This window comes from Nelusetta ayraudi, unplaced genomic scaffold (assembly GCF_046127955.1).
Source record: "Nelusetta ayraudi isolate G7.1 ecotype Tasmania unplaced genomic scaffold, CSIRO-AGI_Nayr_v1 ptg000028l, whole genome shotgun sequence".
Lineage (NCBI taxonomy): Eukaryota > Metazoa > Chordata > Actinopteri > Tetraodontiformes > Monacanthidae > Nelusetta > Nelusetta ayraudi.
In genome coordinates, this window is record NW_027466078.1 from 2881338 (window position 1) to 2897500 (window position 16163).

A 16163-nucleotide genomic window follows, 5' to 3' on the forward strand; every position below is an offset into this window, starting at 1 on the left:
TGCGGCTCCTCCTCCTTGCCCCCCCTCCTCCTCCCGCTCGTCCTCTTTCCGCTATTCCTCTTCCCTCCTTCTCCTCTTTCCTTATTTCTTCCTCCTGCTCCTCCTCCTGCTCCCCTTCTCCCTTCTGCTCCTCCACCTGCTCCCCTTCTCCCTCCTCCTCCTGTTCTCTGTCTCTCTCCTCCTCTCCATTTCCCCTTCCTCTTCCTTCTTCTCCTCCACCTCCTACCCCCTCAACCTCCTCCCCCTGCCCCTCATGCTCCTCCTGAGTGGTGGCTGTGTCTCCAGCTGACAGGGCACCACTGTGCCTCCTCCTGGGCCTCCTGGATGATGGAAGTCAGCTCCTCGGTGGTCTCCTGTGACTCCTGGTGGACAAGGAATCGGTCGAAGAAGTGTCGGTAGCGGGCCTCCACCCGCTGGGACACCTCCTCCAGCTGGGCCAGGTGCTCCTCCTGCAGGAGGACGAGGGGGAGAAGGGGGCGGGGCTGAGTGGGGAATTACAGGGGGGCTGGCTCCTTGATTGGCCAGGGGCTGGCTGTGGGTGGGGCCACTCACGTCTTTCCTGGTGGCCCTCGTCCGCTCTGGACCAGGAGCCCTGATGAAGATGACGAAGGGCTTGAGGCTGCTGGTCCTCAGCAGCTGGATGTTCTGCAGAGGAGGAGAAGCCAGAGGTCAGAGGTCAGCGGGCTCAGACTAGTCACTGGATCAACTGTTAGACTGAGCTTCCAGACACCTTTGGATTAATTGATTAATTGAATGATTGATTGATTGATTGATGGTGATTGTTGATTAATTGATTGATGGATGGAAAGTAATCATTGACTTATTGATTGATTGATGGTACAGATGTTCAAACCTTCAAAATTCATCTAAAAACGCACCTTTTTAGAACTGCTTTTAAAGGGCACCTATGATGCTTTTCCACTGTTCTGAGCTCTAAATATTATTACAATGTTGAGCACACGTGTCAAATGATGCCAAAGCGTCAAAAATGAGGTTCATGCGTTAGGATGTGAGCCCTGCTAGTTATTGGGCATGGTTCTGAACGCTTTGTTTCACCAAGTTTTTTTTAAACATTGGGATCGCATTGACGTCAATGCGTGCTGGATTTCCCTACATGGCCAAGCTCAGGCATACTCTCGGACTGGTTCTGCCTCCCCTGCCCTGCCCGGGAAGTTATGTCGCTGCTCCAAGAGGGTGTGAGGGAAATTTAAAAAAGATTTTCTACAGAGCGACTGCCGAGCGACTACCAAAGCACCAAGGACCACAACCGTCGGAGTTGAACGAACAGAGTAAATGTTGGAGGTTTGTTCAGCCTAACGCGGATGTGATGGAACACCGGCCCGGTGGGCAATGGATGGAAGACGGGCTCGACTCAGCAATATTTGAAAACATGTATGAGGACTGTGACTGTGTGTATTGTGACCTCAAGCAACTTTAGTTTTAAGACTACTTGCAAAGTATGGATGCATTAATGCAATGATTGATTGATTGATTGATTGATTGATTGATTGATTATGTGGCGGTGCGTGGACCCACGTGAGGCTCCACTTCCATGACGCAGGTCAGTCCCTGCTGGACCACCTCCAGGATGGCATCCATGCTGGTCCCGTACAGGTGACCTTCCCGTTCACCGTGTTCCACCAGCCTGGCGACAGAGCAGAGTCACCACCACCACCACCCTCACACACACACACCTGCACACACACACACACACACACACACACCTGCGGCTGCACGCCATGTGCTCAAACTGCTGCCTGCTCACAAAGTAGAACTCTCTCCCTGGCTGCTCGCTGCCTCTGATTGGCCGAGTGGTGTCTGCAGGAAGGACGGTGGCAGCCAGTTAGTTAGCGCCTGAGATTGGAGCTCTGCATGAGTGGGTGTGGCCTGGAGGAGAAGGGGCGGGGCTTACGAGGTATGGGTCCCTGGAACATGGAGGGGTGCAGCGTGAGCAGCCGCTTCCTCAGGTTGCTGACCCCGACTCCAGGGATGCCTGTCAGAGTGAGCACACGCACAGAGGTGAGAGAGTGTGTGTGTGCATGCGTGTGTTCCAACACACATCGCACTCACAACCAGCTAGAGGTACTTGCTACATAATCGCTACATGCTGTGACAGCGTGTTAGCAGGGAGGCTACTAGCTAGTAGGGTTACACATCTGTCTGTGGTAAACAATTCGATATGCATCTAGATAAAAAGGTTACGATTCGATTCAAAAACGATATCTCTTTATGAGAGAGACCGATTCCATACGAATCAATGCGATACAAATCGATTCAATACATATGATTTGATACCATGATAAAACTTTCATTCTACTATGAAAGTGACAATATTTTCTTTTTAAATATGACCAAATTCTTATCAGAAAACACCAAATATCGCAAAGCATTGTGTCTTCATGGCACTGGCAAAAAATGCGAGAAAGAAAAAGTGCAATAAAAATTAATAATAAAAAAATTAGCCTGCGGAATGAGCATAGGGCTTTAGAGGATTGCTGTTGGACTATAAGTTCTTCCTTTAAGTAAGTAAGTGACTGAGGCTGTCTAAGCCAAATGCAGTGATTTATTTTAGCGTGACGATGAATAAACCTTTACATTTACATCCCGGTCTGCGGCTGCCCAAAACTGCCGCACATGGCTCGAGGCTGTGACCGCCTGCGACTACTCTGGGGCGGAGGAGGGACTCACGGCAACACCCGCTGCTCAGTGAATAAACAGGAATTGCTCTGGAACGATACGTGCTTTCATGTCAGTCTCCAAAATACCAGTAAAATCTCCAATAAAACCAGGAAAGTCGCTAGATTTGTCGCTAGTCACTTTTTTTTTTTTTTGTTGCTAGTCACCTTTGACTAAAAAAAGTCGCTGTAGGGAGTTGGAAAGTGGGCAGATTTAGCAAGAACGTCGCTGAGTTGGCAATACTGCTGCTAGGCAGCTGTAGCGTTTCACGAGCAGCTTCAAGTCTGGTGTTGTTTGAGAAACACTGATGCTGCCAACCAATTGAAAGTCTCGCGATACTCGTTCCATGACTCTATAACCAATTCATCTAGGAATTAATTGATCATTCGAATCGATTTATGAGGCTGCTACCGATGCACTCGTATCGCTCACTTCCTGAACCAGATATCGGGTCGTATCGGTTCATCGTTCAGAACGCTACTGGCTACATAATAATAATGATGCTTAAAATAATAATAATAATAATAATAATAATAATAATAATAATAATAATAATAAGAGGAGGTCAGAGGTGGACTGGTGCTTAGTGAAGCCCTCACCAGTGAGCAGGATGAGGCGGTGATTCTCCTGCCTGGGGTGCTGGTACAGCTCCACCTCCTCATAGGGGACAGGGCCCAGGGCGACACTGCAGGAGGGGCAGGAGGTGCAGGATCTCCTCCTCCACAGCTGGGAGCTCCTCTGCTCACCTGCTGGAGGAGGCGGAGGGAGGGAGGAGTCGCTCAGCGGCACTACCCTGTGATTGGCTGCGGTGGAGTGGTGTGGGTGGATCTTACCCGGGTAGGTCCTCTCTGTGATGTCACATTGCTCAGCGCCTGACAGGACAACGCAACACAATGAACAGCGATAGTGACAACGATGCAACACAAGTGATAAATTCCTCAAAGTCAATCAAATCCTATCTGATGAGTGTGTCCTCACCTGTTTGCAGGACTCTGTCTTCAGCTGCAGGTCCTTCACCTTCTGCAAGACAAAACAACACAGTCACAGTGGCTGCAGGCTGGACCTAAATCTTGATCTTCATCTGGATTATCTTAATCTGGATTATCTTCATCTGGATTATCTTCATCTGGATTATCTTCATCTGGATCTTCATCTCGATTTTCATCTGGATGATCTTAATTTGGAACTTCTAGCTCTTCATCTGGAGCAGTGGTCCCCAAACCCCAGGCAGCGGACCAGTACCGGTGCGTGGGTCATGTGGTACCGTGCCGTGGGACTTTAGCACAATTTCCAACAGGATTTCCAACAGGACTTCCACTGGATCGTCAGGCTGGACCACCACAGCCTAGACTACTTGCTAAGATAGGCTGCTAACCATGCTACAGGAGCTAGTTGCCTAGGGGAAGATCATCTCACCCACCGTGATCAGAAGCCACTGGGGGCAGCAGAGGGAACAGAGAGAGAGAACATTGTCAGGCTGCCCCCTCTTGTACACACTGGTAACTACAAGGGTTGTCACAAGAACCAATACTTCGGTACCAATTCAATACCGACACGAAAAACAACATTTGATACTCGCTTTTTTCTGGTACCGTCTGAACTGAATATACAACCTTTCTGTCAGCGAGCTGTGTCAATTCTTGGCGGAACTGACGGGCACAGTATACGCGTCCGAGCAGCGCAGAGCAGGAGTCGTGTGTGGAAATATTTTTCATTCGAGGCAGGTGAACACGAAGCAATTCTACACTCAAACAAGCTGACATGCAAACTGTAAATGTTGTTTTATAAATGTTCTATCATCCATCCATTCATTTTCCAAACCCGCTTTTTCCCGAGCTCAGGGTCAGAGGGGTCTGCTGGAGCCTATCCCAGCTGTCATAGAGCGAAGGCAGGGTGACACCCTGGACAAGTCGCCAATTCTTCGCAGGGCCACATAGAAACAAACAACCATTCACACTCACATGCACACCTACGGACAATCCAGAGTTTTCATTTGACCTCACATGCATGTTTATAAATGTTCTGTATTCAGCAAAATCTAATTACATAAGTAAGTTTCATAATTTCATCAAGTGTGATAAATAAATAAATAATTGTAAGGTAAAGGACTGTCCCAAGACTTGAGTTGTCATCAGCTGTGACAGTCTGCATCAGCGACGTGGTTAAGGGAGAGCTTGAAATTGAAAACCTCCAAGATTATTATTGGTCTCACTCAAAGATGGTTCTCAGCTACGTTAACAATGATGCTAAGCGTTTTCACACGTTTGTAGCCAATCGCATCCAGCGCATAAGATCTAACACAAACCCTTCACAATGGCGACATGTCGGCTCCGAAAACAGCCCGGCTGAACACGCATCAAGAGGGTTGACGGCAGTTCAGCTGAAAGAGTCCATCTGGCTGAAAGGACCCAAGTTTCTCTGGCAGCAAAAATCTTCCATGCAAAGAGGAATATGGTGGGAGAAGTAGAAAAATTGACCCTCGGCCTTGTAAAACCCATGTTTATGCTGTCAAGATGAAAGAGGTAAATTCACTGCTAAGCCGTTTGGCTAAATTCTTCGACTGGTCCAGAGTAGTGAGAGCCGTTGCCAGGTACAAGAGGTTCATAAGAGAGTTCAAAAGACTTCAACCAAAGACTGCTGGAGCCACTTCCCTTGACAAAAGAAGAGAGGCTGAAATCTTCATCATCAAGCTTGCTCAAGAAGACGCCTTTGCCGAAGACATAAAGAAACTCAAACCTCAGAAAGAACTCACCCTGAAGAAACACAACAAATTACCCAAGTTGAATGCCTTCCTGGACAAGAACAATGTCCTCAGGGTGGGAGGACGGCTATCACATTTAGCATTGCACTGTGATGTAAAACATCCTGCAATCCTTCAGCCCTGCTCGTCAAATGTCATCATGAGCTTGTACATGACCAAGGAAGAGGCATGACCATGAATGAGTTGCGCGCCAACGGAATATGGATATTAGGATGTGGAAATGTGGTCTCCTCGCACATTTACAAGTGTGTGAAATGTAGGAGATATAAAATAACTACACAGGTTCAACAAATGGCAAATTTGCCAGAAGAGAGAACTGAGACATCCCCTCCCTTTACGTATTGCGGTCTTGACTATTTCGGCCCTTTCCTTGTAAAGGAAGGAAGGAAGGAAGTAAAACGATATGGACTATTGTTTACCTGCCTGTGCTCTAGAGGAGTACGTGTAGAAACACTGGACGACATGACAAGCGATGCACTCATGAATGTGCTACGGATGCTTAACGCCACCAGAGGACCTGTGCACCAACTGAGATGCGATCAGAGAACAAATTTCATAGGAGCCAGGAGAGAGTTTTCTGAGTTGCTGAAGGGAATGGATCCAGAACATCAACGAGCAATCGGTTGTGAATTTGTATGAACGTCCCAGCAGCAAGCCATATGGGTGGAGTTTGGGAGTGGCAAATTCGCACGATCCGAAGCGTCTTGATTGCCATGCTCGACAAGTGTGCAAGCACTTCACACCATAACCTTGAGGACGTTTCTCTATGAAAAATGGCTGTAATCAACAGCAGGCCATTAAGTGTTGAAAATCTTCATGATCCTACCACCCAAGAACCACTCACTCCCAACCATACTCTAACAATGAAGTTTTCGATTATACTGCCCCTTCCTGGTCAGTTCTGCAAAGACCTGTATCTGAGTAAAAGGTGGAGAAGAGTGCAATTTCTAGCCAATGAATTTTGGCAAAGATGGAAACACGAATACCCGCTTAACCTCCAACAATGCCAGAAATGGCAAAAGACAACACGGAATCCACAAATGAATAACATTGTGATTCTACAAGAAGACAACTCACCAAGAAACGAATGGAAGCTCGCCAGCGTGGTGGAAGTTATCCCCAGTGCAGATGGCACAGTGCGAAAGGTGAAATTACTAGCCAGTGACACTTGAGAAAGGAAAACCACACCAGACTAGTTCACCTTGAAAGGCCCATTCGCAAGAGGCTTGTTAAGTTGCATGCATAATACACACGATTCAGTATCAAACACTTTGCAGACTGTTTTCATGATTTTTGTCGACAAGAAAGATTTTGGTGGGAGTGTAAATGTTGTTTTATAAATGTTCTCTATTAAGCATAATTTAATTACATAAATAAGTTTAATAATTTCACCCAGTGCAATAAATAAATACATAATTGTAAGGCAAAGAATATAATTTCATGTTACGATTAATTAATTTTTTGTTAAAATACAAGAAGAAACCAAAGTTTGTTTTTTGTTGCAAGGGGAAACATTTTTGATGTTGTACTCCGCTAAGACCATGTGGTAGCCTTGCCGAAAGCAAAGAGGGTCTTTCCTTTTTTTTGTGAAGTTATACTTGGTTTGTTTGTTCCTCGGAAGCACACTGAAAGTTAAAGAATTCCTCCTCTGTTCATGACAGGCAGTCCAACGAGGTAATTTGTAATTTGTCTATGGAGTTTGGACGTTGGCGCCTAGCGCCATTTTGTGTTTCTGTGTTTTTTCTCGATATGCCCCTTATGTTAATTTATGTTACGTTTCAGTTCTCACGGCGTGAACATATCGATGCTCCGAGAATGTCTGTGAATAAATGCCCGTTTCAAAGAACCGTCCCGTGTCAACGTCATGAGGAGAGCTATACAAACAGTGCCTCAGAAGTTTTCAAACGAAAGGATGAAGCACGTTCAACCTGGCCAAACACCCCAAAGACTGGCACCCTGACTAGTGTAGAGAATTCAAGGTAAGTGAGTTTCTGTTTACTATCACTGTGTGTCACGTTACGTTTACGTTAACCCGAATATGCCTATGTTCCATCATCCGGGCTTCAGGGCCAAGGTATGCCAGGTGTACATTATACACAAGGCATACCCTGGTGTATAATGTACACCATTGGCAGCCCAAACGTAAAATAATAAGTTCTGATTTGCTTCTTTGGAGTGTTGTACGACAACTTGGATTCTTGCCAGCCCAAAAATTTTGAGATCACTTTGTAAAAACGATTTGGATAGAAAAATAGGAAAACACTGATGCAAAAAAAAAATCTCGGAAGAATGTTCCTTTTAATTGTAATTTTAATTAATTTAATTCTACCTACGAGCAAGAGTCCCAGCGCACCAAATCAGTCTTTATTTCAGTTAACAGCTTAGTGAAATTATTTTTCAATAGTACAGGAAGGGAATGAGAAATATTAATACCTAAGAAGCAAAAACTATTATGAGCTAATCGGAATGGTAGTGTTTTTGATGAGATCTGTCTGGCAGTTTTTGTTACTGGAAAACACTCGTTTTTGCTCATGTTTAATTTATAACCCGAGAACAATCCAAAAATTGTCAAAGTTTGTAAAATATTATCGACACAGCTAACTGGGTCTGTGACATATAGCAATAGATCATCAGCATAAAGAGGTACTTGATGTTCCACACTGCCTCTGACAATCCCGGTAAAACAAGAAGAGGATTTGAGAGCAATGGAAAGAGGCTCCATTGCTATGGCAAAAAGCACGGGAGTCCGAACCCGCGGGCCAAATATGGCCCGCCAACTGATTTTAAGTACCCCCCCGTCCTTTCTTTTACAGTATCAGCGTGAGCCAGACCAGGAAATGCATGAGCCAAGTCACACACTAACACAGCCAAAAATCACTGGCGCTGTTATGGCTGTTATAAGCTGGAATTAGAGGTTTTAATGATGTTAGTACTCCCAGTGTGTGTGCTCACATGGTCGGATGCAGGTGTGAACCTGGAGTGGCTGACTCCACCACTGCTCCCTCAGTTTACTGTGGACACACACACACACACACACACACACACAAACACACAAACACACAAACAAACAAACAAACAAACAAACACACAAACAAACAAACAGAGAGAGAGAGTTTTGTTGTCATTTTAATCAATGTACAATGAAATTGTGAGGTCAGAATTAATGTTTGGTCCTGGTGACTGGGACTAGAGCCACTGTATGTGTGTGCGTGTGTGCTTGAGTGTGTGCGTGTGCGTATGTATGGACGAGTGTGTGTGCGTGCGTATTTGTGTGTGTGACCTCTTGAGCCGGTTGGCAGACGGGATGAGGCCGGCACAGGAAGTGATGTCGGGCAGCTTCCTGGCCTGCCACCACAGCGGGTCGGAGCAGTCGACCACCTGCAGCAGGTCTCCTCTCCTGAAGGCCACGCCGGCCTGGGGACAGGGGCTGGAGGCGTCCAGCAGGGGGCAGTAGTCCACCATTGCTCTCATAAACACCTGTGAGGCAGAGAGGAGCTCTGTCTGGCTTCCTTCTCAGGGCCAATAACACAGAGAGACCTACCACTCCTCCTCCTCCTCCACACCCACCACCCCCTCCTGCTCCTTCCCCTCCTCCACCTCCCCACCATCTCCTCCTCATTTCCTGTGCCGGCCTCATCCCGGCTGTCTGCTGGCTCAAGAGATCATACACACACGCACACACACACACACACACACACACACACACTCCTCCTCACCCTCCTGCTCACCCTCCTCCTCTTCCTCCTCTTCCTCCTTCTCCTCTCCCTTCACCTCCACCTCCTTCCACTTCTCCTCCTCTCCTTCTTCCTCCCCCCTCGACCTCCTCCTCCTATTTCTCCATCTCCTCCCTCTCCTCCACCACCTCCTACTCCTTTTCTTCCTCACCCTCCTCCTCCCCATCCTCCGCCTATTCCTCCACCACCTGCTCCTCCTCCACCTCCTCCCCCCTAAAGGTCCACCCCTTTGCTGGACCCAGTAGCCAGGGGGAGGGGCTTAGAGCTGTATTGCAGCCAACCACCAGGGGGCAGTATGATGTCGAGAGAGAATGTTTTGAACCTGTGAGTTTGCTCTGGTTGAGTCACTTGATGCCATCCAGGCGTTTCCAGCTGTGTGATTGGTGGATGCGTGGGACCTACCGGCTTGAGGCTGCTGCTGCTGTGGGCGGAGTCAGGGACGACCTTGAATAGGATTGTTCCGTGTGATTGGACCTGTCGGAGACACACAACCATCACTGGGGGGTGTGGCTCCTGATCAGGTGACCTGAGGAGGGCGTGGCTCCTGGTCAGCTGACCCTAGTGAGGCATGGCTCTTGGTCATGTGACCTACCAGGATGTGGATGACCTGCTCTGGCTCCAGACCTTCCACCGGGTTCCCGTTGACCTCCACCAACTCATCACCAGGATGGAGGAGCCCTGACATGCGTGCGCACGCACACACACACACACACATACACAAACACACAGGTTAGTTCGTGTCACATGGTCATTCACATGGTCAGTCATATGGTCTCACCGCTGCGGTCGGCCAGTCCTCCATGAATCACCCTGGCAATGAAGATCCCTCCTGTCTCCTCGTCCCTCCTGATGGTGGCGCCCTGACACACACACACACACACACACACACACACACACACACACACACACACACACACACAGACAACACACACACACAGTCTGACTTCCTGTCCATAACAGCATCTTCAGCGCCCTCCATGGTGAAGGTGGAGACTTGTAGCTCTTGTGCTCAGCTCAGTGACCTCATCATCTCATCTTCTTTTCTTCGACACCTCAACACACTGAAGTCATATCTCGGCCTCATCCTGGACCCCATGGACCTTCTGAACCTCCTGGACCCTTCTGGACCGCCAGAACCGCGTGAACCATCTTGACCTTTTCAACTTCCTGGACCTTCTGACCCTCCTCCTCCTCATGGACCTCCTGAAACTCCTAGACCTTGTAGACTTCCTGAACCTCCGGGACCTTCTGGAAGTTCCTGGACCTTCTGGACCATCTAGAACAGGGGTGTCCAAACTACGGCCCACGGGCTAACTGCGGCTGGCAGTCCATTTTTTTTAATTGGCCTCCAAGAAATTTTATAAATAGAATAGAATATGGCCCGCACTTCAACTTTTGCCTGAGTGTATTGCACTTCTTAGTTTTAACACCAGGGGGAGCTGCTCCCACTGAGTGCAATGCCGTTCCCACTTTAAGTGAGTAAAAAATATATTCCACAGTACCCGTGTGTTAATAAGCATGCAAGCGCAGGTACACACGCGACAAATATCAACAATGCGCATCACAGAGTGCACACCACTGTGCACAGCGTACACACTGCACACGCAAAGTCAGCTGATCTCATCTGATGCAGATTTCCTCCTTGATCAAGTGACATTTGTCCGGATTTTTGACACGAGTGGCGCAGCTGATACTCACCAGAATAATGCAGCACTCCTGTTATTAAGTCCAGTTCAGTCTGTTAATGTTGACGACCGTTTCAAACGAATGTTAATAGCTGTGTTGCTAAGCCTAATAACTTAAATAACAAGCTTGAAATTTACCCGTCCCATTTTCCCCTTTATTGTTTTTTCTCTGTGCTGTAAATCTTCTGTCTAAGAAGAAATCTGAGGCTGCTGTTCTGAGAATGAGCTACCAAAGCTTTTTTTCTGAATAAATCAATAAAGATCCATTTACGGAAAGCTGTGATGAAGGCAGTTTTGTCTTTAATTATATTCAACAATATAACATATTTGACCGCTTTTAATTGATTTTTCTAACTTTAATACACTAAAGTTAAGGCTATATACCTAATTTCTAGTAAGTGGCCCAGCCCCTCCTATATTTTTATGTATGTGGCCCTCAGTGAAAAAAGTTTGGACACCCCTGATCTAGAGCTTCTGTACCTCCTGGACCTTCTGGACCTTTCAGACCTTCTGGACCTTCTGGATATTCTGAACCACTTGAACCTTTAGGACCTTTTAAACCTCCTGGAGCCTCTTGACCTTTTGGACCTTTTGAACCTCCTGGAACCTCTGGACCTTTTGGACTTCCTGAAACTTCTGACCCTTACCCTCAAAAGGCCTCCTGGACCACATGGACCTTCTCGATCTTCATCTGTAGCCCCGTTACAAAAACATCATCAGCAGAGTTTGACTGCTGGTTTGCTGAAGGACCTTCAGAAGCTTCAGAAGAATCGACTCATTCTCTTGAGTCGGTCTTAGAAAGATGTGAATCTTGTGGGTGAGATTGTACCTTCACCCCCCTCCCTCTCACCCCTCAGGTATCCAGGAGTCCAGAGAGGAACTGTTGGTTCCTCAAGCAGAAAGTCACCAGTCACTGGGCTGAATAGATGAAGCTACTTCCTGCTTGTCCTCTTCCTCTTGGCCGCCAGACAGCCGCTGCGCTCGCCGTCTGCTGAAGCCCCACGGACAGCGCCGTTGTTCAGCCTCATCTGTCCGTCAGCACCTGGCCTGCAGGGGGCAGCGCCACCGCCTCTGTTCACCTGCACCACGCTCCGAGGAGCTGCATCACAGCTGAGCGAGGAGGAGGAGGAGGAGGAACAGGAGGACGGGGAGGAGGAGCCCAGCTGGGGTGGGCGGAGCCTGGGAGAGGGCGGGGCCAGGGGAGCGTGGGACGCCATCAGCCCCTGCAGCTTGTCCACCACCTCGGCCAGCAGCTGCAGCGCCCGGGCGTCCTCCGCCACCCCCTGCTGGCCCGGATGGTGGAGGCCGGTGGCGGCTACGGCGGCAATGCCGCCCTGCTGGCGGGCTGAGCGGCAAGCAGCGGGAGACGACGGCGCCGTCAGCGCTCTGCGAGGGTGCACGGTCCGGCCCGGCGTGGGGACGTTCCTGGAGCGGCCCAGGGCCCTACCCCTCCTGAACAGGAGGGGGGAGAAGGGGGCAGGCACCGGTGTGGGGGGTGTGGCATAGTCGTCACTGGAGCGCCGTGATTGGCTGGGACCAGCTGCGTGCGTGGACACACCTCCTGCCGCGTAGGGAGGAGAGCGGCGGTTAGGGAGGGAGAGGGTGGAGCCACAGCGAGTCACTTGACTGTCACAGACGAGGATGATGGACCAATCAACAGACGTGGTGGGTCACACAATGACATCACATGATGACGTCACATGATGACGTCACACAATGACGTCACAATATGTATAAAATGGGATGATGTCACAATATGTATAAAATGGGATGATGTCACACAATGACATCAAACGATGACGTCACACAATGACATCACATCAAGATGAAACAAAATAGCTAGCACATGGTGACGTCTCATGAAGACGTCTCAAAGTGACATCACAAAGATGACGTCACAAGATGTCAAACACACGATGACTCACACGATGACGTCACACCATTACATCACACGATGATGTCACAAGATGGCTACCACATGATGACGTCATACGATGGCAACACATGATGACAACATATGACATCACAAGATGGCTAACACATGGTCACGTCACACAATGACGTCCCACTGATGCGATGAGGCTCCTCCTCCGGAGGGCCAGACCGACCAATGACAGATGACTGATGAGGGTCTCTCTCCTCCTTGTCTTCCTCCTCCTCCTCCTCTTACCGTTGCAGAGGACGGGGCTACAGACAGAGGGAGCTGATTGGTGGAGCTCTCTCCTGGACAGCTGGCCACTTGCTGGTCGCAGGGAGGAAATCCCCGTCACCTGCTGGTGTAGCAGGAAGGGTTGTGGCCCCCACCCTCCTCCTTCTCCTCTTCGGGGAAGGGGCAGGGGCTTGGCCACGCCAAGGTCCTCCCTCGACCACGCCCCCCCAGCCCGAAGAAGGCGGTTCCAGCGGCGGCGGGCTGCACCTCCTCCTCCACCCGTCGCCTCCCTACTCTCAACGGACGACAACACAACGCAGCCACTCCCCGCGCCCATTGCACCTGGAAGGTAGAGGGGGCATGGCCTCACCAGTGGCTCCTCCCTCTTCTCCAGACACACCAGCCGGAGCGCCTGCTGCCCCTCCCATGCCTGCTGCTCAGGCAACACCGGGCCGTAGTCCACCTGGGCCACCGAGTCGTGGCACCACAGCAGGGCCTGGAGGGGAGGGGGGGGGGGGGGGGGCGTGTTGGTGAGAGGAGTGGGCGGTGCCTCGGGTTTATCTGGGTGGGGCAGGGAGGTCAGGTACAGACCTGTAGGTCTGGTGACCTGAGGAGGTTGTAGAGCTCCTGAGCTTCAGCAGAGAGATGAGGAGTCACCTCCTGGATGGAAGTCAACACCTAGCACACACACACACGCACGCACACACACACACACGCGCGCACACACAGTGAGTTTCAGCATCGCTGGCAGCTGCTGCCATAATCTGTTTTAGCATCAAAGCTAAGGGAAGCTAAGCTGGCCAGCTATTTCCATAGCCTCGCTTTGCTTTGATGCAAAGCAAATAGAAGGTGCTAATGCAGCATGGATGTTATGCTATTTAAGATTTCTTAAAATATGATCTATCTGCTGGAGTGGAGAGTTTTGTTAAATGGTACCGTGTATTGTAGAACATAAAGAAAAATGTGAACAGAAAGAAACATAAACACTTTTAACAGTTAATGCCATAAACCATGCATGGGAAACCAATCAATTCAATCACATGCTTTAGGACAGGGAAAGAAAATCCACAGCACCCATCTGTATGCATGACCCCCAAGGAAAGTTCAATTTTGCTGATGCGAAATAAGCTCACTCACAGTTCTACAGCCCAATGATTGAGTGTCCAGGGGGAAAAAGTCAAAGTGTTAATGGGGAATTATGTTGAAAAAATGTAATAATGTAAAGAGGGGTGGCTGCGTCCGCATGATGAGCAGTCTGATCGTGGCTGTTAGCCCTCGTACCTTGTTTGACTCTCGTATTGAGCTAGCTTTACTGGGCTCTTAGGTTGAGTTTTGGTTTTCTTTGGGGTTTAGTTTCCCCTTGTTTTTCTGTAGCCTTTTGTTTAGGTTTATGGGTGGCGTCCCTTTTTGGGAACGGTTTCCCGTGTCGGGTCTCAATCGGAGACTACTTTATGTTTATATTAAGTTATTGATTTGGCGCCACCCGCTGCCCTTCCCCTGTTGTTGTTGTAATTAATTCTGTTAAACCATTAAAAACATCTTAAGTTTGTAAACTGCTCCTGGAACTTGTTTGGTGGTCCCGTTTGTTACTAACCATTTGCCCTTGACACTAAGGGGTAGATCCTCATAGAAGGGCGTGCAGCGGTAAAACGCGGCGAGTTTTGCAGCGAGATTGCGGCCGCAATCTGCAAAATGCGGGAATCCACAAAGGCTTTTGCGCTAATGACATGCAGGCGCAAACACCACCAAAGGTTGTCGGTGAGTGCGCGTGTTTGACAGTAAAACTCTGCTAGCATAAAGGCGCTCCTGTGCGCGCCTGGCATTACGATGCCTCCTCCGTCTACCAGACTGCTGCCATAATGGAAAGAAAGTCAAGACAAAGTATTTTATACTCATCTAGAATCTAGACAACACGCAACGTACTTTGCACGGGGTTTCGGCAAAATTGATAGCAAAGCACTGAGTAGCAAAAGGGAGAATGTTGTGTGCAAACGGTGGGACAACGAGATTTCTTTCCACCGCAGTTATTCAAGCCTCCGGTGCCACCTGAATGCAAAACACGTAGCCACGTAGCACCTAGTACGAGCACCGGAGGTAATGAGAACGTCAGTGCGCCGAAACCAAGCAGAGTCGCCAACCCGATACATATTTTTAAGCTAGTCTTGAGTCCCAGAACTCGGTGTCATATCAAATGTTACACTCGGGACACTGCGAGACAATTTTTTTTTTTTTTTTCGTTTTTCCTCACTACTGCTCTATCGCTAACTGGCGCCCTGCTCTGCGTCGGGCCACTTTTTTCAGAACCGGCTGCTCTTCCTATTGGATGCGCCGAGGTGTCGTCACAGGGCGTTGACGCCAGGTCTGCGCCTGCTGACGCCATACCGCGCGTCAGACCACGTCAAAAACGCGTTCAGTGTGTAGGCAGATTCAGCGTTTAAGTCTGTTTTTGCCTGTTGCAAAGTTATCAGAGCTATGTTATCAAAGCTTATTTACTCCCGACAACTCTGGTCATTTTCATATCATTAGGAGACATAATAATTTCATGTTTGCATTTCTTGCTACTACAGACCATTTGATTTTTCTTTTTTTGGTTGTTTTCCTGTAGATATGTTCTCAGTTAATACTACCAAGCACCAAGTGGAGCAGCGCTCCTAATTTCGTTGTATGCGCCGTCATATAATGACAATGAAGGCTTTTAATTTCATTTGATTTGAGTTGAGTTGAATGGACACTGGAAATGTGGCAGAGATAGAGCCATAAGAAATCCATGCAACTGATTGATCTATTTTCAACATTTAGAAAAGCAGTGAGTGCTGAAGATGACAAAGCAGCAAACTGAATTCAATGCAGTTTCATTTTTGCACTTTTTTCTCTTGCTGTAGAAAGGACAGACTTGATTTTTCTATGAAGAGTCTTTTTTCGCTCGTTTGCCTGTTAGAATTATTGATAGAGCCATAAAAGAATATTGCATGTGCTTTTATTTATTTGTTAAGTTAGCCTGATGATTCATATTTAGGAAATGCCATGTAGCAATGTTGTGGATGTGATAGGTCCAGATTCAATATGTGCAATAATATTAATTTTTTAATATTAAGTTTTCAACACAGTTTATACATATAAGTATATTTCAACATACGTATATATATATATATATATAT

The 16163-nt window shown here is 48.2% G+C and overlaps 1 protein-coding gene across 1 annotated transcript in view; it reads right to left on the minus strand.

Moving 5' to 3' along the window:
* Window positions 1–243: 243 nt before the first annotated feature.
* The window catches only part of LOC142891085 (MAGUK p55 subfamily member 4-like), a 17101-nt gene continuing 1181 nt past the window's right edge, over window positions 244–16163 (minus strand). Inside the window, exons 4-18 of the mRNA XM_076030412.1 lie at window positions 13597–13683; window positions 13376–13501; window positions 9950–10031; window positions 9764–9849; window positions 9574–9645; window positions 8718–8914; window positions 8390–8448; window positions 4097–4111; window positions 3655–3696; window positions 3276–3548; window positions 1913–1993; window positions 1725–1818; window positions 1537–1645; window positions 553–645; window positions 244–449 (exon numbers count right to left, since the gene is read on the minus strand). Coding sequence (XP_075886527.1) covers window positions 252–449; window positions 553–645; window positions 1537–1645; window positions 1725–1818; window positions 1913–1993; window positions 3276–3548; window positions 3655–3696; window positions 4097–4111; window positions 8390–8448; window positions 8718–8914; window positions 9574–9645; window positions 9764–9849; window positions 9950–10031; window positions 13376–13501; window positions 13597–13683 — 1614 coding nt within the window. The 3' untranslated portion in view covers window positions 244–251. The remainder of the gene's footprint in view (window positions 450–552; window positions 646–1536; window positions 1646–1724; window positions 1819–1912; window positions 1994–3275; window positions 3549–3654; window positions 3697–4096; window positions 4112–8389; window positions 8449–8717; window positions 8915–9573; window positions 9646–9763; window positions 9850–9949; window positions 10032–13375; window positions 13502–13596; window positions 13684–16163) is intronic.